Source organism: Pyrus communis, chromosome 6, assembly GCF_041283825.1.
Source record: "Pyrus communis isolate YQ-2024b chromosome 6, ASM4128382v1, whole genome shotgun sequence".
Classification (NCBI taxonomy): domain Eukaryota; kingdom Viridiplantae; phylum Streptophyta; class Magnoliopsida; order Rosales; family Rosaceae; genus Pyrus; species Pyrus communis.
The window spans coordinates 7,289,614-7,314,075 of NC_142570.1; the positions used below are offsets into that span (position 1 = coordinate 7,289,614).

Consider the following 24,462-nt stretch of genomic DNA (forward strand, 5'->3'; position numbering starts at 1 on the left):
CTTTACTACAAAATTTAATCTTTCCTTTGAAACCAATCGCCCATGGATGCTGCAATAATGACTAAAAAAATTATCTATCACGCCCCAATAGAAATAAGAACAAATTATTTTTTTTAACAAAAAATAAGAACAAATTATTAATTTTGACCGTCTGCCAACCACAAAGTAGGAAAAAATTAAAATTAAAAATTTGGACACATAAAAAATGTACAAATGTACAATGAAGTACCAATATTCATATCATCATGGGAGCATATTCTTCTATATGTATTATTGAAGGTTCCACCTACATTTTAATATTCGAACCCTCTCATGCCCAAAAGTCAAATTGGAGGCCATACATCCTTTACTTTTGGATAGTAATATTCACACGTTCATTTTTAATTTTACATATTTTTCTTAATATTTAATCGTTAGATCAAATGAATTAAAGAAGATCGAGAATAAAAAATTAATAAAAATATACGAGAGATAAAAATAAAAATGTGAATAATACTATCTTTATTTTTTTCACTGCGAGGTAAACTTGTTCTATCAGTATAGGGTAAATGAAATAAAACATTAACAGCAATTAGAAATGAAAATTCTTATCAATAAAGTTTCACTTTGAACGTGCAATTTATTATTATTTTTTTACAATTTTAAATTGTTCCGTTTAAAGGATAATTCTTTAATTTTGTCAAAATTTTAACGAATTTGCAAGGTATGGCTGCATGAGAGGTGTTTTACATTGATGTATGATATAAATTGTTAAGTATGAATTTAATAACTAAAAGCACATCAAAGAATTCTACGGAAATTAACGAGTGAATCTCAATTAATTGAAAAAGACATCAAAAGCCCTGCTAAAATTTATCCATTTATATATTTTTTGTAATCAAAGAAAAAAAAATTAAAAACTTAAAATGATAAACGAATCAAATCTTCTCATTTTATCTCTTAATCCCTCACTATTTCTGATTATTTCCTCCCTCTCCATCTTTTATCACTTCCGTCCACCCCACCCACCCCAAATTCAATCTCTTTTTTTTTTTTTCTCGACTTTTCAATCCCTAATTATGAATTGGAATTCGAAAATAAATATGGATGTGAATCTTAAATCCAAATTTGGCAGGGGGAGAAAGAAAGAGACAAATAGGAATAAAGGAAGGTAACTTTCCCAGGGACAAAGAGTTAAGGAGTTACCGTCATTGTATATGGTGCTTGGTTGTGGTTACTTTCAACTGGATTAGGCGGGAACATTCGTTGATGTTCTATTTTCCCTAAAATCTCCACGATTCAATCATTTTTTATATTTATTTTATTTAAACTTAAAACTGTTAGGGATATCTAGGAATATAAATGGGTGAGAAGAGATTGTTTGATTTTTGTGAACATTTTGCGGTGTGAGAAAATAAGACTTTGGGTGTGTACAGTACTCCCATATGTAGGACTAGTTTAGTATTGTTGTGTTTAAAAAAAAAAAAAAAACTGCTTTCAATGTGTTGTGAAAATAAACCGTTATAAAATAAAGTTGTTAAGTGTTTGATAGATTCTACTTTTGCTTTTATATGCTTTTTTAATTTCATTGACAACGGTTTAAAAAAAAACACTTTTATTTTATTTTACCAAACACATTTAATATTTCAAATTTTTTAATAAACTGTTTTTTTTAAAACACCACAATCCCAAATCAATATGTAAAAAAAGTCCAATTTACCTAACATATGCTTCACGTGATAATTTTGTTGGAAAAAAAAAATTCGATCAAATTACTCCCTTGGATTTTATACTTTTTAACCACGCGTGAAATGCAAAATAACACAAAAGCCCCTGCTGTTCCCGCTACTGTAAAAATCCAAATAGTATGGAATAGTCAAAAATGAAGGCCTCCAATAAAATGATCCCACACAATCAATCGCCTGCCCTTCCTCCTAAACCTCCAGTCCCACCCCACCACGTGTCCACATACCCCCTGCGGTACATCCATGATCATCATCATCACCATCACCATTATGCGGATGCGTATGCATGCATGTATGCATGACAGGAGATCAAACAAAGAGGCAGTACATTTGAGGAAGGGGGGAGAGAGAGAGAGCAGAGACAGCAGAATCTGAGTTGAAGAGCCTCCTAAGACGATGTCGTATTGGAATTGAAGACGATCTTCACAACTCTGAGAGAAAGAGAGAGAGAGAGAGAGAGAGAGAGAGAGGTTTGATCCAATCCAATCGGAAAAGGAACCTCCTTTTTCGGTTCGTCACTCTCCTTCTTCGCTGACAAAAAAAACAGCTCGCAGAGAGATAAAAACAAAACCCCCCCCCAAAAATCACTGCCCGAATTTCCGAGTCGTTTTTATAATATTTGGGTTGTTTTTAAAAACTGTTTTCATTTCGTTTTCTCCGTAGTAGTGATCTCGAGGCGCGATTGTTCTTAGGCTCTGTCTGGCTGTTGATCGACCCATCAAAGAATTAATTTTTAATTACTTATTTAAAATACCCATTTCAGAAAAAGGGAGGAGAGAGAGAGAGAGACAGGAAAGGAAAGAGAGAACTATGGCAGTGGTTGAGAATGCAGGGGTGGAGCTTGGGAAGAGCGTGGGGTCGAACTCGGCGAATCGGAACCCGGAGACTGCTACGACGCAGGACGGCGGTGTTGTTGCCGCATCCAACGATCAGGATCAGTCCAAGCTTAACAGCGCCTCCGCTGCCCCTTTACGGCACCGCATCGATCAGAGCATGTACGTGATGGTCACGCCGTCCCCCAGTGGAAACGGCAACATCAACGGCAACGGCCAGGTGGTGGCGGCTCAGCTGGGTTGCTTTGATCACGTGGCGAGTCATCATCATCAGCAGCAGAGATCTAACGGCGGAGATTTTCAGATGAGTAATGGGGATCATCGTCACGACGTGGACCGGGATATGAGGGAGTTGAGGGAGCTCTTCTCGAAGCTCAACCCCATGGCGGAGGAGTTCGTGCCGCCTTCACTGGCTAACGGCCATGGACTCAATGCTGGGTTTGTTAACATGGCACTGATGATGCAGAACGGGAACAGAAATGGACAAGCTAATGGCTTTCCTGGTCGACGGGTATGTATAAGACTTCAGCTTTTCTGGGTTCTTTCCTTTTTTTATTATTTGTTTGGCTGCTGAGAAAATGAATGGGAAAATTGTGTATTGTTTGGTATTTTGTGTTGGTTAAGTTTTTGGAGAAGAATTAGGGAACTAAATTTAATGGGTGTTTCTATTTTGCTTTCCTGTTTGTTTTTTTATCAGAGAAACAATCAAGGGAAACGGAGAATCAACAGCAGGACTAGTCTAGCGCAACGGGAAGATAGAATCCGAAGGACTGTGTACGTGTCTGACATTGATCAACAGGTACAAATGACCACATTTATTTCCTTTGGTTTGTGATTAGCATTTTCAATTTTGGTGCATCTGAGACTAAAATTCTGGTCTTTTTGGGACATAGGTCACTGAGGAACAGCTTGCAGCTCTCTTTGTTACTTGTGGGCAGGTAATGATCTTCGTTCGAAGAGCTCTGTAATTGGTTGATTGTCAATTCTGGTTTTGAATAATTTCACTTTTCTGTTGCTGAAGGTTGTTGACTGCCGAATTTGTGGTGATCCTAATTCTGTTCTCCGTTTTGCCTTTATTGAGTTCACCGACGAAGGTAATTTAGATGGTGTATGCGGAGATCATGTGGCTGCATAAGCTTGAATAGATGTTTTTATGATTTATGATACTGATTGGTTGATCTGCTTGTGGTTTTTCATTATGCAGATGGTGCACGAGCTGCTTTGAGTCTGGCTGGGACAATGCTTGGATTCTACCCCGTTAGGGTGTTGCCCTCTAAGACAGCTATTGCGCCTGTTAACCCCACATTCTTGCCTCGGGTGAGTCTACTCTTTTGTGACAGTTGCAAAATTCTGAACCAGAGAAAGTTTTAGCCTTTTGGAATCAATATGTTCTTGCATAGTAACTTGTTTATCCATTTGTATTTTGGTTTCAGACTGAAGACGAACGTGAGATGTGTGCAAGAACTATCTATTGTACAAATATTGACAAAAAGGTAAGTTTCTTGGAATTTTTTGTCATTGATGTGGCCCAGGTTGTGAATTCTAAAATTTTACATGGCTGTATTTGTGCAGGTTACTCAAGCTGATGTCAAACTCTTTTTTGAATCTGTCTGTGGAGAGGTTTGTGATTTCATTGGAAGTTTGTATTTTACATTTCATTTTTGGGCAACAATGCTATTATGTCATTTACACTCTAATGTATTGGACTATTCATGAGGACATCTCTTATGAATCTGATGCAGGTTTATCGTTTGAGGTTACTAGGGGACTATCACCACTCTACTCGCATTGCCTTTGTTGAGTTTGTGATGGTAATTGCTTATTCCTCTACACTCTGCATGCTGTTTTATTATTTTACTTATCGTTATTTGGTTTATTTTTAAGCCATGACGACAAGCTCGGTATAAACGTGGATTATGTAGTAATACATGGAACTCTCTTATTTTTCCAGATTAGTATTCAACCCTTGAATGCATCTCTGATTTTCACTTTACAATTGTGACTAATGTTCTAAATGATGCAAAGCATTTGCTATTTAAGAAATCATTTGCTACTTAAAGGGATAAGATAAATGATTAGAAGGAATGGGGCTGTAGGCCTCTGATAGAGGGAGAATATTCTTTGAAAATCTGTGTTGTGCGTTGAAGTTCATTCGTCTCTATCCTTTCTGTCATGAAATCATTTGATAGGATATTTTGAGGTCTTTAGTTTAGTAAAGGCCAAGTATGTGGTTCATAGATGGTTAGTTGGTGATTGTAAACGATAGTTTATGCATCCGAAGAACTTAAAAACTCGTTGGGTGTCTAGGATTGGTTTGAAATAGATAACCCACTAGTTTCAAGGTATGTTGAATGAAGAAATGAAAAATTGTATCCGAAGAACTTAAAACTCGTAAGTTTCCTTGGCATTATCTGTATGTCTGGGTATAAAAGGAGATGAATTATGTTAAAAGTGGAAATGAATTTATTAGATTTTTTTGCTTTTTTGGGCTGAGAATATACAGGATCTTGATTTTCTTGGAATGGGTCATTTGAAATCAGAGACGTCATGTAGTAGACTGCCAGAAATTTTAAACAGTACCATTGTCTGAGCAGTGGTTGCTGACCATGTCTCATAGATCTTCTCCTGTGCTCGTACCTTTGTTTGTGAGGTGGTCAAAGCGTGGCTCCTTCTCCTTCCCCCTGATTCTTAGGTCCTGTTTTTGGTTTTGACAAGTATATCTTATTTTCCTATTGTTGCTTTTACTTTCCTTTTTTGCCATTGTCAAACAACGTTTTGCCGTAGTCATACAACGTTGTTCTTGCATGCCCTTTCCAACCCATGTGTTTATTATGGAGTAAGCTTATTTCTGCAGTACCAATCTTGTGATATCCAGCTTATTGGAGGGAAGACTTTTTAGGTCTTGTCAATTTAGTTATGTTTCACATTCTTAGAGATTAAATTTTTTGTGCATTGTGGAACGTACTGAGAAGCTTGGTTGCTGCTTAAGAGAGTATATTTGGAGAGTGGTGGTGTTTCCAAACGGTTTATTTTTGTTGGCGTTAATGTCCAACTGTGATGTTGAAGCGGTTGATGCCTTTCAGCTCCACTGTCAGAAACAACTCAACAAAACCCAAGTTTCTGTGTTTCTCCTCTGGGAAAATCTCTGTCGGGTCATGCTAAAGTTTATGTTAGGTTTTTCGGGACAGAAGGTATGGGTAAGGTAGGATTTGTATTGCTTGAGTGTTGATGTATGCGTGCTGGGAATATTTTAGTGGTTGTGAAATTTAGGGGCACGAGAGCATGTAAGGACGTTGGAAACATGCATTTCTTAGGCACACTTCCTGATTTCTATGGCAACAGATGAGTAGAAGTAAATCAAAAGATTTGTTAAGTGGCTTGAATCATGTATGTAACCCATAGCATGCATGTTCTCCAGAAAGCCTGCAAAGATACATCAGTGAAAGCCTGCAAAGATACATCAGTGATGAAGTTGGATTGCAAATTGAGTTCCGTTAAACTTGATATCCACCTACATAGTCATACACATAAAAAATAGAACTCCAGATTCAATGCTGCAATTCATTAAAGTAATGTACTTCCATTCCTGCAGGCTGAAAGTGCAATTGCTGCTCTAAACTGTAGTGGTGTGGTTTTGGGATCATTGCCAATCAGGTAAGCCGCTTTCCCTCATTCCACTCGTCCAGCCATTGCATGCTTTTTGATCTATATTCCGACTGGAGTTTTCTTTGTTTTTCCTACCCCTTTGAGTTATATAATTTCGAGATAAGCTTCATTTTGGTATATTAATATATGGCGTCTTGTACAAGCAGGGTAAGTCCTTCAAAGACACCTGTTCGTCCACGCGCTCCTCGCCTTCCCATACATTGAGTCATCTTCGGCATCCCAGACTGATTTAAGTATCCAGCTGAAATATATTAAATACACATACAACTATGTAAAGATGTTCTCCGTGCCTCTCTGGTCGTTGCGTTTTGTCGCATACTTGTCCTCGGCTTTCTTGGCCTTTGATCTTTTGTTCTCTTTAGAGGTTTATTATGATGTCCTGGACTATAGAGTTGGACAAAAAAAACCTTGAGGCTTAAATGACGATTCGATGTATTATTCCTTTTGGCTTGGTCCGGTCCTTGGACTAAGCGTTGCAAAGTAGTTCTTGACGACACATGAAGACCCCCCTTTTTAACAGCCCTTTGTAAGCTCAATGAAATGTGGTCCTTTTGTTAATGGCTGCCTGGATTGGATCTGTTCATATTTCATGGATTACTTCCTCTCCGTGTTGCATGCATATACATACACGAATGTTTACGCTTGCGAGCTTGCGAGCACACACGAGGCACGCCCGGACTGCCGCATTTTACTGGGATGTGTTGGAGGAATGAGGATTCTACCCCATATTTTGTTCTGTCTTGAGACAATATCAGCAATGCTTCTTTTTCGGTCTGAAAACACAGTATTTAGGGAATTTTTATTTAAACTCATCTAACATCTTTCTACACTTAACTTAATTTTAAATATTAGTTGTCTATTTTACCCTATTGCATAATTACTATTCAGTACAAAATGAAATTAGTAATGAAAATCAAATTTATCAATACACCCACATACTATAATTAAACCCTAGTATCACCTTTTGTTTATCTTACGTTCATTCCGACTAAAATCCTAATAATTCTGATAGAGAAAAATAAGTTTTTCTATTGATGGATGGTGATTTTGAAGTTTTCAATTCTCCAACTAAGGTATGACTCAATTTATGGATATTTTGTTTGTTTGCTTCTTTTTTGGATTAAATTTCATACTTTTTATATTATATTGTATTTGTTTTTCTCTGCCGTCTGTATGCGCCCCAAAACACCAGTGCAATGACTTTTGATTGGTATTGCAAAGACATAAAACTTGATTCTTGGTGCAAATAAATATTGCTCAACCTTAACCACGAATTAGCGGGTGGCATGTCTTGCACCTTTTTTATTTGAAATAGCTCCAATTTGTTTATGTGTTTATTAACGTAGTAGCAAAACACCCAACCCTATGTCACTTTAAAGTTTCTTAAAAAGTACATGAAAATGCTTAATTTAAAAAGGACTAAATTGGAGCTTGCATAACATTCTCTTGGCAAATTCAAGTCTATGGAATGATCTCTTGGATCCCAAGTCCATGGATGGGTTGTGGTACTAGAAAGAAAAAAAGTAGCTGTGACATCCTACATCACCCAGGGGAGTGATCCTTATATGTATATTCCTATCTCTACCTAGCACGAGGCCTTTTGGGAGCTCACTGGCTTCGGGTTCCGTAGGAACTCCGAAGTTAAGCGAGAAGAGGGCTAGAGCAATCCCATGATGGGTGACCCACTGGGAAGTTGCTCGTGAGTTTCCAAACAAAACCGTGAGGGAATGGTAAGCCCAAAGCGGACAATATCGTGCTACGGTGGTGGAGCGGGCCCGGGAAGTGATCCGCCCCGGGCCGGGATGTGACAATTTGGTATCAGAGCCTAACCCTGGCCGTGGTGTGCCGACGAGGACGTCGGGCCCCTAAGGGCGGTGGATTGTGACATCCTACATCACCCAGGGGAGTGATCCTTATATGTATATTCCTATCTCTACCTAGCACGAGGCATTTTGGGAGCTCACTGGCTTCGGGTTCCGTAGGAACTCCGAAGTTAAGCGAGAAGAGGGCTAGAGCAATCCCATGATGGGTGACCCACTGGGAAGTTGCTCGTGAGTTTCCAAACAAAACCGTGAGGGAATGGTAAGCCCAAAGCGGACAATATCGTGCTACGGTGGTGGAGCGGGCCCGGGAAGTGATCCGCCCTGGGCCGGGATGTGACAGTAGCCATGAAAATGCTAGTCCTATACGGCATATGCAATTATAGAGGGGCACAGGACGCCTCTTTGAAAGAAAAAAAAAACATTCGATTAGAGATGTTATTTTATAAAGGGAATGAGTGTAAATATACTTTTACATTTTGAATTGGGTTTGAGATGGTAATTTAGGTAATAAATTTGGGTTTAAAGAGAGATTAATTCTTTAATAAAAAAACAATATGAGTGAATATAATAAGTTGGGTATAGAAAGAGGTTAGATGAGTTCGAATAAAATTTGTGAATTGTATTACTGTTCTTTGGATGCAACGAGGGGACTGAAATGTAATTGTGGAGAGGCAAAGGGAAAGAAAGATTCTATTGCCTCCTGAGGAGTTATTTTTGCACACTTTATTATCTCTCATGAATTCATACACAGGTTTATTTCCCGTCTTTGAATCAAATAACTAAAGGAGAATTAAAAGGCCCAAATAAGTACGGTGGAGCAGAAGAAAAAAGATGTACAGAAATCAGTTTTCTGAACGCCAAATTGTAGGCGGAGGCTATTGTCGTTGTCTTTGGAAAATAAACTTAATGATAAGGAAACAGTAAGTGCTATATAGGGATTTTATTTGAAAACTTGGTAGTTACTCCACACCCCATGGTACGTCGAGGCTATTGTGTTGCCTTTGAAAAAAGATTAGACAGATTAGGAAGAAAAAGTAAGGGTTTATTTTAAGACCTAAAGTAATTTAGTCCACCTGCCAACCAACTAATGATACTAGTGAGAATATTTAAAAATTTGTGCAATAATACAGGGTCCATGAGCTCTTTTAACCTCTTCAATTTTTATAATATATATATTTTTTAATGAAGGATAAGAAAAGTGATAATTACATATTCTTTTTCTCTGCATAATACCCTTTTTAGTTCTATAATTGGTTATTGTTGTTTGATTTATTCGATATGATGGCTAGAAGTAAAGAGAGATGTGCAAAGCCAACATAATAATACAACCACACAATTAGAATAACTCGTCAAATACATCACAACGAGAAGGTAAAGAAAAAGGAAAGAAAATCGTATTAACGTCTGCTTGCAGAGCATCAATGGCTAACTCAGAGTTGCAAAACGCATCTCAATGACTTGCCTTCAATGAGCAACTGAAAGGCATCGTTTATCTTCTCAAATGGAAGCTCATGCGTTATGAACTTGTCCAAACCTACAACCTGAAAAGCACAAAATCAACAAAACTTGTTTAGATATGGAAATTAATTACTACGGGTAACGTTATCTCGTGATTCATATGTTTATGTCATTAGATTGTGAATTTGAATCACACATTCGGACAAGAATATCTTATTGAACATGGTTTTATTTCATAGTCGACAAAAACATTTGATGTTGTTGGACATTGAACTAAAAGAGGTTGAGATTAGTGGAATTCGACTAACCCCACGCATGCACTGTTTAGCGAAATGAGGGAGTTGGGACTTCCCTTTGAAGCCTCCAAACACAGACCCAATAATTCCTCGACCATTAAACAACTCCATTGGATGGAAAGGGAGCGTTGTTGGGGCTGCATGAATTCCCAGTATCACAGTAAACCCCCAACCCTGCAATAAGTAAGAGAACATTATATCATAATTTTGTTTAAAAGAAATTGAAAAACATATAGAATATAGAGTAGTTATTAAGTACCTCATGTGTGGACAGAAAGGCCTCCCGAAGAACATCCAAGTTGCCTACACACTCAAAGCTATAGTCCACCCCTCCATCTGTAATTTCTCTTATCCTCTGCAACCATGTCAATAAAATGAAATTTTCTATCATTACACAAATCATGATCTTGTAGTAAGATAGTAAGTATGTCGTGGAATATGCTAGTAGATATTTATCTTGCGATTATTGACATTGAATAAGTGTGTGGTGCTAGCATTCTTTAATATGATTGCATGCCTCATATAATTATATTGCGTTCCATGTTCATTAATAGAATAACGTAATAGCATTGCATCATGACATCAACAATTATGACAACGTCGCCAATTTTCTAGTTTCCCCCAAGTTTCTAGTTGGGAACTTAGGTGTATACATTAATGTAAAAGTACTGACCTCATGCACTGGCTTTCCAGGTTCGGTTGGGTTTATGAAATTTGTGACTCCCATTTCTTGACCTATAAAGTTGACGCGAAAAATTAATGTATATAAAGTACGTGACTCCCACGAGATAACGATTAAACATTCAGTTAGAAATCAAAGATAAGTGTTAATTAAAAACTAATTACAATTAGACGTTAGATTAAATATAAACTAGAACCTTTGATGAATTTATCGGGGTTAATGTCAACACCAATAATTTTAGATGCTCCTCTGACTCTTGCTCCTTCAGCGACCTGATCCGGATTGCAAGCCACATTTAGTTGAGTAATTTGGGGATTAAGAAACCCCAGTTGAGCATGAAATTAAGGAACAATTAAATTAAATATTATAAAGCAAAATAATTCAAATATAGTTTAAGTTCACATTCGTGTTAATTTAGTAGTAAATATTGGGTTAAGCATCGATATATTTTGTACAAGTCAATACCTGGTGAATCGTGTATGTTGAAAAATAACTGGTGAACATACAACTAATCTGAGAATTTGACTTCACATTTCCTTCTTTTTAAAGTGAAAAAAGTGTATTTACTAACACCTAAAAAATCATCATTAAGCAAACTCTCGGCAACTCAACAAAAAGGTTAAGAAACTCACAGCAAGTCCCACGGATCCTAAACCGAAAATGGCGACAGTTGAGGCAGGTTGCACATTAGCAGTATTCCATGCAGCACCGACTCCTATATCATATTTCATGGAAATAGAATATTTAATAAAAGATTAAATACCTAAATAAAGCGTGAGCTATTATTAACATTATAAGACCTTGTTTGATAGGGAGGATTATGACTATTCATTGTAAGGATATTTTAAAGAAAAAATAGATGGTAAATTCTTGATTTTAAGGTGATGGTTACTCATAATGAGATCCCTGCTAGTCCCCATAAAAATAATAAGATTAAAAGGGACACTATTTTCAAGTAAGTACTTCAATATTCGTTTGTAAATAAAATTAACAAAACATTAATGTTTCAAGTTGATAGATTTTTTTATATTGTTTTTTACAATAACACCATCCTTCGTTCAAAATTATTTTAATGGCTCTCTTGATGTTCGAGCGTTCAAAATTATTTTAATGGCTCTCTTGATGTTCGAGAATTACTCATATGTCACAAAGTATACTATTATTATACCATCTCATTTTAATAAGATATATGAAATCCTTAAGAGTAATGCTAAGGAGATTAAATTTGGAAACTAAAATTACAAACTAAATGATGTATCATCAATATAAATGAGCACATCAATCAACGCTTAACTAATAAACCAATCATCAACTTTCATGTACTTTAGTTTCCAAAATTGAGTATTCCTAGCATTACTTAATCCCTAAAAAAGAGGATGAATCCAATTATAGCCGCCACATCAAAATTGGGTGCAAAAAACCAACAAAACTAACATAACTATATACAAATTTATGTTCACATGACGCGGTAATAAGAAATTGCTATTTGATGGTGCCATGACAAAAAAATAAGTCATATACGTATGATTGACCAAAGACCCTGAATTTGAGATCACACATGAAAAAATAAAAAAAAATAATGTTAGGAAGATTAAATTTATAAATTAAATTTGCAAATTAAATGATGTGTCACCAATAAAAAATAAGTAAGTTAATCAATACTTAAATAATAATCTAATTATTAACAACCATATATAATTTAGTTTACAAAATTTAATTTATTTGGTCTCTTTAGCTTTTTTCTAAATAAAAATCTCAAAGTAGAATGTAACGTGTGGTTGATGGCAATGGACAAGTTGATCTTAAAATAGACCCCTAGATTATTATAAATTATAACCAAAAAGATTAAACACGCACACTGATTTTTTTTTTTTTTTGGTCAAAAGCAAGCACTGACTGATGCAACACATTTGATGCATGACTTACCAGTTGAAACACCACAACTTAGCAAGGTCATCTTCTTCATAGGAGCCTCACGGTCGATCTTGACAACACAAGCAGATTCAAGCACTGTATACTCACTGAAAGTTGAAGTGTTGAGAAAATGGTAGATTGCCTTTCCATCTTTGGTCGAAAACCTACTTTTTCCATCGTTAGTCATCACCTTCTTAAATCCGTTCACTCCAGAGTTGCTGCAAATATTGGTTTTCTCAGACTTGCAACACTTGCACTCGCCACACTCTCCGTTGAAAATTGGTACCACATGGTCCCCTTCTTTTATGTCCATCACACCTTCACCCACACTCTCAACAATTCTGTTCATTTCCCAACAAATAGAAATAGATTAACTTGAGGGGTTTAATTCTAAAAAGGGTAAGACTAATAGTTTGATTGATATTTTGATCGATATTTAGTTGATATTGTTATCTATAAGGTCAGCGTTATATGTACTGTAAATTTTTGTTAGACATGACTTACCCGGAAGCTTCATGGCCTAATATTCGAGGAAAGGCTCGTTGAGCTTCATTCTATAAAAAATAACAAGAAAGATTAGCTTAAATATACTAGTGTGTGTGTGTGTGTGTGTGTATCGATTTAGCGACATATTTATATATTATATATACATACATCTCCTTTCCAAGCACTAAGATCAGTATGGCAGATTGAGGTGAAGAGGATCTTGATTCGAACCTCCAATTTTTGAGGTGGATCGACTTGAACTTGTTCCATGACAAAAGGTTCTCCTGGAACCCAGACAACAGCAGCTTCACCACCACAAACACATGTAAGTTTTAGTGTTTTATAAAATGGACATAAAAGAATGAGAAAATATGAATATTTCTTGTACAAAATGAATCCATTACCTTTGCAAGTGATGACCTTTCCGGCTGTACTGTAATCGGTTGGTTTGGAGAAACCATTGATAGCTTTTTGGTGGTGGTTCTCCATCTTGATCTTGATATTTTTTTCGTGTGTGGTTGGTCTTATAACCTGATCAATGTGTGTGTGTGTGTATCTATGTCAGGATTTGGGTAGGGTTGGACTCTGCAACCGCAAGGATAGCTTTACATTTAAGGGACCTATTTCAAAAGGTAGTTTATAAAATTGGACCTATTTCAAATTTTCCCTACATTTAATGGGGTGGCAAAGTTGATGCATGCGTATGAATCAGAATGACATGTATACATAGTAGGTGGGATTATCTGTCATTGCCTTTTGTATGTAAAAATACAAACACCAATAAATAAACAAATAAATAACTAATGAAAATAATTTTAAAATTTTAAATTTTAAAGATAAGGACAAAATAAAGAGTAAAGTGAATAGTACCAGGATTGACTTTTTAATGTAAAAATATGGGTTTTCGTTAAAATTAATAGTATCAGGAGCTTTTCGTTAAAGTTCTCATAAATAAAAGGAAGCTAAGTCGGGTGAGTAATGGTAAGGAGGCCAGTTTTTTAGATTAAATTTGTAAATTATATGATGTGTCACCAATAAAAAATAAACACGTTAATCAATACATAAGTAATAATTTAATCGTAATAATCACATCATATGATTTATGACATTTGGTCTAAATAGTTAGTCTCTAGCATTGCTCAAGACGTATATATTTAATTAGTCGGTTATTTTGTAGTTTTTGATTTTGCAAAATAACGAAAAGTTAAAGTGTCTCAAATTTGACTGTCACTCGATTAAAACCGTGTATTAGCAAAAAAAAAAAAAAAAAAAAACAAACAAACAAATAGGATCATGCTATGAAATTGGTCCCTAGCTTGCTAGGCTTGGTGTGATGCCATTGGAATATACTTGTTCAATGCTGGCGGCACCCAAAGGCACTTTTGGCTCTCCAGTTTAACATCAATCATTCAATATATATGTATATATATTGACTAAATTACATTTACATTTACATTAAACATATGTTGACTTCCACTAAAACTGTGTATCAACTAACGAACCACATTTCGTAACGAGATTTGAAACCTTCGAAAAAGGATCTTATACATTTACATATTTGATAAATTATTAGTCAATGATCGGCGGCTGGTTGCGTGCGTGAGATGCAAACTTCAGGACGGCAAAAATCTAAGCATAGAACCATTTTTATTCATAAATTAGAAACCTAACCAAAGCAATATATACAAATCCTGCCGTGTCAAGCTCGCCACAATTTTATAAGGTCATCAAGATTTCCATTATTTGGTTAAAATTGAGTTTGATGCTCATATTATAAACAATTTATGAATTTATTTAATAATCATTTCGGTTTTAGTTTTTAGTTTTTATTTTTTGTGTTAGTGACAGAGAGGAAACACACAAAAAAAAAAAAAAAAAAAAAAGAGATGAAGAAGAGCAACAAAAGGTTGGCTGAAGAGATGAAGAAATGTATATGGAAAGCCACACAATAGAAAACCAAAAACTATTTTGACTAGTTTTTTTTTCATCCGTTTTCTTACTTTTCCCCCTCTTCTCGGTCTCTTTGATTCCTTCTTCTATATACTCGTCTACTATAGCAAGCACAAAAAATAAAAATTGTTACCAATGAACCCTAAATATATATTTTTTTTTTAACAAACTAAATAGGTTTAAAGTTTTTAATTCGTTGCGTTCGTGAAATACACAATAAAATGCAACAAAGATAGACATTAATTTGTTCAAACATTTTGGTCTCCATATTTGAATACCATCCACCTTCCAAATGGCCAAGTGGACTCCACAACATTATTATTCAAAGTCGACGAAAAGGAAATTGAAGTTCAACAACCAAGATTATCTCTGCACAAAAACATGGAAAGTGTCCAAAAGTAGGGTGTGGACGATGAATGAAATGGACCGGAGAAGATGCATGGGCCCATGCTCGATCCATCCATTAAATAAAAATGTCCATGCACTTGCCTTCAACTATTGTTTGGCTCTTTCCCATCTCTCTTCCGCAGACACATGGCAATGGCTGTGGCAATTATTGGAAACATATGTTACCCTATCACGTACGCACTTGGACCGTCTTGAACTAATGCTTAACCCACCACTACGGGCTGATCCAGTAATTGATGATAAATTTTAGATTCGTATTTCATACGGTATGTTCTAAGTTCAATTTCTACTCTTGATGAATCATACGATGGTGATTAGAGGAAAATTGAAATACTTCAACGAGCCTTCTCGATCTCCGAAAAAGTGGATTACCATGACGAAACCACCGACTTATCTATTTTTGAAAAAATAGAAATAAACAAAACTTAATACTCAACCACATCAATTAATGTATATTGGTCTACACGCGGGGTCTCATTGTGGTATGGTTCGTAAACGCATGCAAATTCGGATATAAAAACACCAAACACATAAACAATTAAACAAAATTTACGGTAAATGTAGGTGGCAGCGAGTGCATGCAGGAGCACATGGCGGGTCAGCTAAGAAAGGATCACTTATTGCAAATGGGAACGTTCTAGTTTCTTTCGTCAATCTCAATCTCACAGCCAGTGGCCACTGCATCTTTCCATGGCAAATTTTGTTTTTTGGGTAATTTGGCAATGGATCAAAGTTTACTTTTCATCTCCTAACATTTAGCGGGATGATTCATCAGAAAAAAAATGGGAAAAAGGAGAAGGATATTTACCAACATTGGAAAATCACTCCAAAAATAGAACGACGTTTATACAACACAAGTTTATTGCCATGTGACTTGTTTTGTCTAGCTTGAAAAAAAAAAAAAAGTCAGCTTTATTGAAAATACATTAAGCGTTTTGAATAAAGAAAACTATTTATTTTGGAAGTTTGCAACGATCACAGTGGCGTGTAAACTTGGACGACAGTCACCACCAAAATGCAAAAGGGCATAAGGGGCTAGAAGGAACTTCATAGTCGCAGAGCTGAACGTGCGGAAGAAGAAATGTCATGAGTCATGACCGACTATCTGGAATGTTATTAGTCTAACTTAATTAATAAAAAATGGACAAAATAAACAAGAGTCCTTATCAAAAGCCATTCCGTTAGTCTAGTGAACAAATCCAATGTTAGTGATATATGTTATCTTGTATATGAGATATAGATGGGAAAACTTTGTATCCCAATAGGACTATGTAATCAAATGTATTTATACGATTGAATGAATGAAGGATAGCAAAGGCTTCTAAAAATCCGGTTTACCTGTTTTAGGTTTTTTACATAGTATCATTCCTATTTAGCGCCGCACATCCTGTGACCGGGGATGCAAATGCTCTTTAGCATCCACACCACTATCAGGGTCACAACTCAGTTGAATTGGGTAATGGTGATAATCTTAACATAACTTCCACTGCTACAATTCCAATTTTTTTTCGTAGTGTCTTTCTTGCTCTCTCATTACGTAAAAATTTGTTTTATAGATAGATTTACATATGATAATAACGTTGCTATTTTTTTTGTCCTTCCTTTTATCGTATATTTCTTCAGGGCCTATGTAGAGATGGTCTATATCCGTTTTCGTTTTCATTTTCATCTCCTAAAGCTCTTGCTTCGTTATCTATTCCTTTTTTTCATTGTTCATTCTGATGTGTGGATGTCAATTGTTGATTCCGTTTCTAGTTATCATTACTATGTCCTTTTCATGGATGATTTATCTCACCTTTGGTGAGAATCGAACCTAAGATCTCTCACTTACATATGAAGAGGAATACCACTAAACCGTAGTACTAAGTAGCAAACGATTTGAAGATTTGAATTTGTTAGAAATGACGTTCAAGCATCAAATCCCAATCTCAAGTTTGTTGTAAATTTTGATATTAGCTGAATATGATTAATTGGATCGTTACATGGGAGTTTTATGCAATACAAAGACTACGTACGATCCTAAATTAAAGCCTATACAAATTGTTTCCTAGTTTACATATTTGTACAGAATGGAAGGTGAATCAATATTAGTTGACTTTCCATGATACAAGGAAATTACCATAATAGAGAATCAACTGATTTTACTTTCCTTAACACTCTCCCTCAAGTTGGAATGTATGTCAATGATTCCCAATTTGCCAAGTAAAGTAGTGAATTGCGTAAAGCTTAATGACTTTGTGAAGATGTCGGCTGGCTGTTGTGATGTAGATATATGATGACACGCTTGGCCCTGATATTCCCTGAACATCAGGGTAGGCACGTGCTGGCCGACACCCGAAAGTGACGAAGCCATACTAATATGCATGAGAACCAATAATATAAATAAGACTTATAAATTTAAATATAATGAGTATGCAATTTAGGAACTTGTTTAGAACATACAACTAACTAGAACACTAGAAAGAAATAATATAATATTGAATGAGCAAAGGAATGGGTCCTACACCGAGAGGACTCAAAGACCCTGATGCGGAAATGCCTTGACGCCGGGATTGTACGCCTCAAATCTAAGTCCTGAGGGGGCGCAAAACAAACATGAGTCGACCAAGTTGATATATACATAATACTGAAACAATTATTCAACGTACTAACCCCCAAAGTTTTATGGAAAATCAATAGTATAATATGTAATAGGTTTTTCCGAAAACCCTAGCATGCCATAAAACCTTTCATAAAACATATATCGTATATAATGTGCTAACTAGTGGTATCATAATCGTCCCGTAGGCCCCTACATCACTCGACCCGTAAGCTAATATAAGTATCATACGACTCGTGGGCCCTTACATCACCTGACCCGTAGGCCAATATAAATATATTCTAACCCGTAGGCCTCTACTTACCCAACCCGTAGGCCAATATAAGTATCATACGACCCGTAGGCCCATACATCACTTGACCCGTAGGCTAATATAAATATCTTTCGCCCGAAGGCCCATATATGCTACAAAGAAGTGTAAAAACATGTTCATAAATAGTATATAGTCATCCATCATATAGACTAAAAAGAACATAAATTTGATAAAGTATGGTATTCCAAAATATTCTCAGTAAAGCATGATAATCATAAAGTGTAAATCTAGTTTACTCATAAAACGTAACCATTAAATCATGCTTTTCATGTGTGCATTTCTACTATTAAAACATGCATTTTAGAAGGGGTCCACTCACAGATACTTCGTCGTCGAAGAGCCATGCGAAATAGGAAGAACGAAATCGCCCCTAATAAACACATCTAAGCACATAAAGGTCCAATTAATAAAACTCTATCATAATGATTGAATTTCAGAAAACATACGTCAAAAACGGATTTAGGACGTCGAAAAACGTAAAGGGAGATCTCGGGTACCTACACGCACCGCGACACTCAGGGAAAAGTCTCCGGCGCCACTGTGGGTAGCGGTACGTGTGCTCCACACGCTGGCACTGACAGCCCTTCACTTGTGCTCACACGTAGGCCCATGTGCGGTCTGGGTTCCTAGGATCCGACTGGGTTGGGCCGGATCCGAGTCTGGGCTTAGGTTAGTGGGTTAGTAGCCCAACCCAAGGGTCTTGGGGTATGGGTCCAACGGGTTGGTACAACTGGGATTGGGCTTGAAAGCCTGGTCCAGGGTTAAAGGGTTTTGGGTTTAAAGCTCAACAGGCCGAAAGCCCGAGCTGGCGAGGCCCAAAGGCCCAATTCAAAAGGATTTGTGGTTTGGGTTAAATGGGGTTAAGGGTTGGGGTTTTTCAGTGGGCCGAAGCCCTTAGGTTTTTGGGCTAAAGGATTGGGCCAATGGACTTAGGTTGCTGAATTTGGGTTGGCTAACCCGGTTTCTTTAGGAACGAAGGCCGGAGCCTCTTGAGCTCTAGTTAGCGTCGACTTGTCAATTTAACCTACGATCGAACAACTAAGATGAAGATAGAGATGAGAAAGAGCGTTTGGTACCTGTCTCATACCGTGAAATGGCCAGAGATGGTTGGATTCTTGCTCGAAAGTCATGGGCTCGTTGGACTTGGGTTGAGTGCCCTCTGGGTGTCCCAGAGCTTCATAGAGATGAAGAGAGGGAGGGAAAGACCCAACACGGTAGGTGGTGCCGTCGATCGTCTTGTCTTGGGTGAGGGTGACGGTGAGTGTGTGTGTTGCTGGGAAAGGGGGAGGGAGGTTGAAATGAGAGAGAGAGATCCGAGAGTGAGAGAGTGAGAGTTGACTCAGGGAGAATGAAAGAAAGAGAATGTGAGGGAAAGCTGCCAAGTAGCAGTCGAAGAAGAGAGAGGGTGAGCCCCTTTTGGGCATACCAAATAAGGTCCAAATGCACATTTAAAAAAATCTTGTCGAAACCCAAAGTGAAAATACTAAAAAGCCTTTCTATTCCGTAAATTTTGGAATGGGTTGTCACATGTGAGTCGTCTTGATCATTCCGTTTTGAACTTTCCTCGTACAAGATGACATTCAATCTCTATATGCTTTGTTCACTTGTGAAAGACTGGGTTTGAAGCAATATGGCTGCTTGATTATCACAATATAACTTGACATGATAAGGATGTTTGATGCCCAAATCCTGCAATTTTGCAACAAGTAACAACATGGATCATTATTCGGCTTCCGCACTTAATCGTGCTATCGTGTTTTGCTTCTTAGTTTTCCATGAAACTAGTGATTGCCCAAAGAAGATGCAATATCTAGTAATAGATCTTTGAGTGCCACGACATTGAGCCCGATCCACATCACAAAAGGCATTTAGTTGGATTGGATTAGCAGCAAAAAGTAAAATTCCTTGGTCTGGCGTGCGTTTCATATAGTGCAAGACAGGATAAGTGGCTTCCATGTGTGGAACTCTTGGCGAGTCCATGAATTGGCTTAGGATATGGACTACATATACCATATTAGGATGTGTGATGGTTAAGTAAATGAGCCGCCCAACGAGCCTTTGATATAAAGAAGGATCACTAATATAATCACCATCAGTTTTATTGAGAGAAATTTTGTTCCATAGGGAAGTGAGCTAGCTTCGCACCCAAATATCCAGCATCCTTAACGATTTCAAGAACATATTTCCATTGAGAGATTGCAATGCCCTCATTAGATCGAGCCACCTCTATGCCGAAGAAGTACTTTAATTGGCCAAGATCATTCAACTTAAATTGTTTCTACATAAACAACTTAATGTCTTCAATATTTTGTAGATTATTACCTGCCAAAATAACATCGTTTACATAAACAAGAAGAGCAGTGAATCTACCACCTCTGGATCGGACGAACAATGAATAATCCGCTTGGATTGTTGATAACCAGCTTGTTTAAGGGACTGAGAAAGCTTGATAAATGATGAACTATTAACAAGAAGTTTGCTTGAGTGTGTACAATGATTTGTGAAGTTTACATACTCTTGTCTCCCCCTTTCATCCAAATCGAGAAGGGATAGACATGTACACATCTTCTTTAAGGTCACCATGCAAGAAGGCAATGTTTACATCAAGTTGATGAAGATGCCAATGTTGGTTACAGGCAATGGCCAAAAGAAAACAAACAGTAACATGTTTTGCAACTGGTGCAAAAGTTTTGCAGTAATCCAAGCCTTCAATTTGGCTATAACCCTTGGCAACCAAGCGAGCCTTATAACATTCAATGGTCCTGTCAGGATTGAATTTGATCTTGTACACCCATTTGCATCCAACTAGTTTCTGTCTTGGAGGTAATGGTTGAAGGGACCAGGTTCTATTTGCTTTAAGGCCAACCAACTCTTGTTGCATGGCAGCACGCCATTTAGGATCACATGCTGCTTGTGAATATGAACAAGGCTCATTTTCAACTGAAATGGAAGTAGTGAAAGCATGATATGTGGGTGATAACCTGATTATATGAAAGCACATTACATAATGGATAAGTAATACAAGTAGTTCCAGCCAACGTCGAGTTAGATGAGGGAGGAGTCCATGAAGGGACGAACACACCAACATGATACTCACAAAGATACCAGGTACCTGTGTACCACATCTTGGGCGGGAGCTCAGATTTGGTGCACCAGGTGTTGTTGGTGGCAGAGAAGAAGACATGAGAGAAGTAAGGGCAATAGAAGAACGTGGAGATGAGGGTGCCTCATAAGTGTCATGGGTTCCAAATAGGGCGATTTATGATATGAAGCCTTCCTTATTTATGTGGTGGATGTTGCTAACGGCTGCCAAATAGGACAATTTATAATATGAACGATTATCATTATAAACACAAAATTATATAAATTGCCAACGAACAATTTTGAATTTTTTTTAATAGGAGTTCCTACTCATACTTGAGTAGCAAGTATTGTTCAACAATAACCCAAACCATGCCAGTCAGTTCAAAGAAACATTCCATGATGGAAAATAAAAACAAAGACATGAATAAATATAATTGACCACGTGCTTATATCAAACTCCCTCAAAATAAATAAATAAATAAAATAAAGACATAATTAAATATAACTGACAGCGGGCTTTGATGCATTATGAGCGCATAAGATTCCACGAAACATCAACTTTGTGGTGGAAAATTGGAAATTGATTTATACATCTGAGCTAAAGATTGCATAATATATAGCATGCCATGCCTAATTGTTCCCATAGAAAAGCAAAATCCAAATGCGACCAATTTGTCTGCCCTGAATTTCCGTAGTTTCCCACTCTATTTCTTTCCGCCTTCTTGTTAAAGGGCTCTTCGGATCATTTTCATCAAATTCACCAAATTCTCTTTTTTTTTTAGTCATTGAATCAAATTTCAAAAGTCCGGATGAATGGATTTAATGGATTTGATGGAAGGGATCTGGATATGATCACTTTCCGCCTTCTTGAGGCAGTAAGAGACAAAAAGAATGGTAGCTACCCTTATTTTTAAAGGAAAACTAATGAAAAAGGCTTGAAAACTTTGAGTTTTAATGATAAGGACAAAATAAAGAGTAAATTGAATAGTACCAAAATTAACTTTTTAATGTAAAAATATGATTTTTCGTTAAAATGAACAGTATAGTAGGCTTTTCGTTAAAGCTCCTTATTTTTAAAGGCATATTCACATACGGGAGGACTAGTCAAATTGCCACTTTCACTTTAAACAACGAGTGAATGATGAGATTCCTAGCTAAGGGTTTTGTTCTTTACCAATTTTTTCTGTACTGGCGCGTAAATTTCATCGGGGTTCCTTAGTTTTTCTTTACCATTTTTGATAAAGAGAAAGTGAAAAAGATGGTTAATGGAATTATTGACCCAAAAACAATAAGGTATTTTCATTTATGCTCACATTTTTATCTTTTTATACACTGCTTATTTATACTACATATTAATAAAACACTCAACTTTAACCAAAAGTTAAGAAGGATACTATTAACAACCTTTCATGCATAATTAGAAGAAAATATCAGAAAGAAAAGTATAGCCATTAAAGTAATTTTGCACAAAAATTAATAAAAGTAACCCACATTTTTTATCTGTCTCTTACGTTTCTCTCCAACTTTTTTCTCTTTCATATTAAACTTTTTTTTTATATATAAATTTTTATATTTATACACTTAATAAATGGACTCCATCTAGTTTTTCTTACTTGAGTTTTACAATCTAGTTAAAAATAAACAAAAATGTACAAAAGAAAAACAAGAGTGCATAACACTTCTTATTCAAAGAATGGACCAGTATATAGATCCTAAACTACCAACTATTTCCATTTTACAACCATTTCCTGCATCACCGGACCATATAAAACACACATTATATACGCTTTCTGACCACACTACACTTGTGGCCTTCTTTTGTCACACTACTTTTTCTTTTTGTATATCCTTTTGTTTACTTGTTTTTTTTATTCTCTGTTTAGTTGAGGAAAGCTCCGAAGAAGTATCCACCGACGAATAAATCAATAATCCCTCTCTCTCTCTCCATAACTTTCCCTCTCTTTTATCCCTCCAAGCAACCCACTAGGCATAAGCTGTCTCTAAGTTAAAGTTATAACTACAGCAAGAGCAACAAAGGTTTTAGTAGGGATTTTTAATAAATGGGCAATTGCTTGTTTGGAGGTTTGGGAGATGCAGATGGGGTAGTCCAAGTGACAACATCAAATGGTGGGATAATGGAGTTTTATGTGCCAATCACAGTAGGCTCCATCACCAAGGAATTTCCAGGCCATGGAATATTCAGAAGCCATGACCTATTTTGGAAACCGCTCTCCAACCATGATGATCTTCTGGCAGGACAAAGTTACTATCTTCTCCCTCTCAACAGCCAAAGTGGTCGTCACTTGGGCAGCGCCCAGATTGTGAGGGAAGGACATGTTAGGTCAAGCAGCATACCAACTTGTTCACTTGCTGCGCCCTACAGAATGTCGCTTGATTACCAAGGAATGATGAAGAGGTCTTACACTGAGGCGTTTTCGAAGTACAACAACGTCAGTTTTTGGAAGGTGAAGCTGGTGATCAGTCCAGAGCAGCTGTTGGAGATTTTGGCTCAAGAGGGTCGGACTCAGGAGTTGATTGAGAGTGTGAGGACTGTGGCTAAATGTGGGAGTGGTGGTTCGGTTTCGGGTTTGGGATTTTCCGATCAGTGGAGCCTCTCGAGTAGTAGTAGAAATGCTTCATCTAAGAAAGATGGAATATTGCTAGACATTTAGTTGGAATCATAGCAATAGTATTGTTCTTATATATAATTCCAGTTTGTGTTATACAGTCTTATGTTTTTCTCTTGTATCATGATGTTAAATTGTTAATGAAGATCTTTAGATTTTGAATTAGCATACCAATGACCCTTTTATTGGTGATTTTGGTTTTGGTACTGTTGAAATCAATTAGATTATGTCAGTCATATATTATAGATAGTGGATTAGTTCTCTCTTTTATGCATGATGATGTTAATTAAATTGCTAATGAAGATGCTTAGAGTCTTGTAACAGATACAGGAAATGTTGTATGAAAGAGGACATTGGGATACCCCGCCTGCGTCTGGGCTTAATTTCCTTTTCCTAAGCTTTGTGACAAGGCATTTAGGACTTCTTTTTGGTCCATCTTACATTTCAATTTAGAAGTTCCAACTTGATTTGATTATGGGGATGGACTAGGATGGTAATTAGGTTTTCTTTGTTTTTCTTCTATGTCACCGATAAAACAATAGCGAAGTTTAATGAGTTATTACAGATGCAGTTAGTCAAGTTAACTACTGTATTTGCAT

At 36.7% G+C, this 24,462-nt stretch overlaps 3 protein-coding genes across 3 annotated transcripts; 2 read left to right on the forward strand and 1 right to left on the reverse strand.

Annotated features, from left to right (window-relative positions):
- Positions 1 to 2,002: 2,002 nt before the first annotated feature.
- On the forward strand, positions 2,003 to 6,781 carry LOC137710808 (polyadenylate-binding protein-interacting protein 12). Its single transcript, XM_068449938.2, has 10 exons — positions 2,003 to 3,068; positions 3,255 to 3,356; positions 3,451 to 3,495; positions 3,579 to 3,651; positions 3,762 to 3,874; positions 3,991 to 4,050; positions 4,130 to 4,177; positions 4,300 to 4,368; positions 6,150 to 6,211; positions 6,370 to 6,781. Exons 1-10 carry the CDS (start codon positions 2,535 to 2,537, stop codon positions 6,425 to 6,427), a joined length of 1,164 nt encoding a protein of 387 aa, XP_068306039.2. The 5' UTR covers positions 2,003 to 2,534; the 3' UTR covers positions 6,428 to 6,781.
- A 2,582-nt stretch (positions 6,782 to 9,363) lies between these two features.
- LOC137711348 (alcohol dehydrogenase-like 4) lies at positions 9,364 to 13,506 on the reverse strand. Its single transcript, XM_068450575.2, has 10 exons — positions 13,287 to 13,506; positions 13,051 to 13,187; positions 12,901 to 12,950; positions 12,409 to 12,737; positions 11,115 to 11,197; positions 10,679 to 10,754; positions 10,474 to 10,535; positions 10,060 to 10,155; positions 9,813 to 9,974; positions 9,364 to 9,587 (listed from the first exon to the last, which is right to left on the reverse strand). Exons 1-10 carry the CDS (start codon positions 13,369 to 13,371, stop codon positions 9,477 to 9,479), a joined length of 1,191 nt encoding a protein of 396 aa, XP_068306676.1. The 5' UTR covers positions 13,372 to 13,506; the 3' UTR covers positions 9,364 to 9,476.
- A 9,639-nt stretch (positions 13,507 to 23,145) lies between these two features.
- LOC137709786 (uncharacterized) lies at positions 23,146 to 24,224 on the forward strand. Its single transcript, XM_068448770.2, has one exon. The coding sequence runs from the start codon at positions 23,297 to 23,299 to the stop codon at positions 23,906 to 23,908; it is 612 nt and encodes a 203-aa protein (XP_068304871.1). The 5' UTR covers positions 23,146 to 23,296; the 3' UTR covers positions 23,909 to 24,224.
- Positions 24,225 to 24,462: the final 238 nt, after the last annotated feature.

What these genes read in the sequence shown, in the direction of transcription:
- LOC137710808 (XM_068449938.2), top strand. Translation starts at nt 2,535, where the DNA reads ATGGCAGTGGTTGAGAATGCAGGGGTGGAGCTTGGGAAGAGCGTGGGG. An exon ending in ACCCCACATTCTTGCCTCGG is followed by an intron (nt 3,875 to 3,990) that starts GTGAGTCTACTC and finishes TTTTGGTTTCAG; the next exon opens with ACTGAAGACGAACGTGAGAT. An exon ending in GTACAAATATTGACAAAAAG is followed by an intron (nt 4,051 to 4,129) that starts GTAAGTTTCTTG and finishes GTATTTGTGCAG; the next exon opens with GTTACTCAAGCTGATGTCAA.
- LOC137711348 (XM_068450575.2), bottom strand. Translation starts at nt 13,371, where the DNA reads ATGGAGAACCACCACCAAAAAGCTATCAATGGTTTCTCCAAACCAACC. An exon ending in TAGGATCCGTGGGACTTGCT is followed by an intron (nt 10,755 to 11,114) that starts GTGAGTTTCTTA and finishes AATCCGGATCAG; the next exon opens with GTCGCTGAAGGAGCAAGAGT. An exon ending in CTAAACAGTGCATGCGTGGG is followed by an intron (nt 9,588 to 9,812) that starts GTTAGTCGAATT and finishes TGTGCTTTTCAG; the next exon opens with GTTGTAGGTTTGGACAAGTT.
- LOC137709786 (XM_068448770.2), top strand. Translation starts at nt 23,297, where the DNA reads ATGGGCAATTGCTTGTTTGGAGGTTTGGGAGATGCAGATGGGGTAGTC.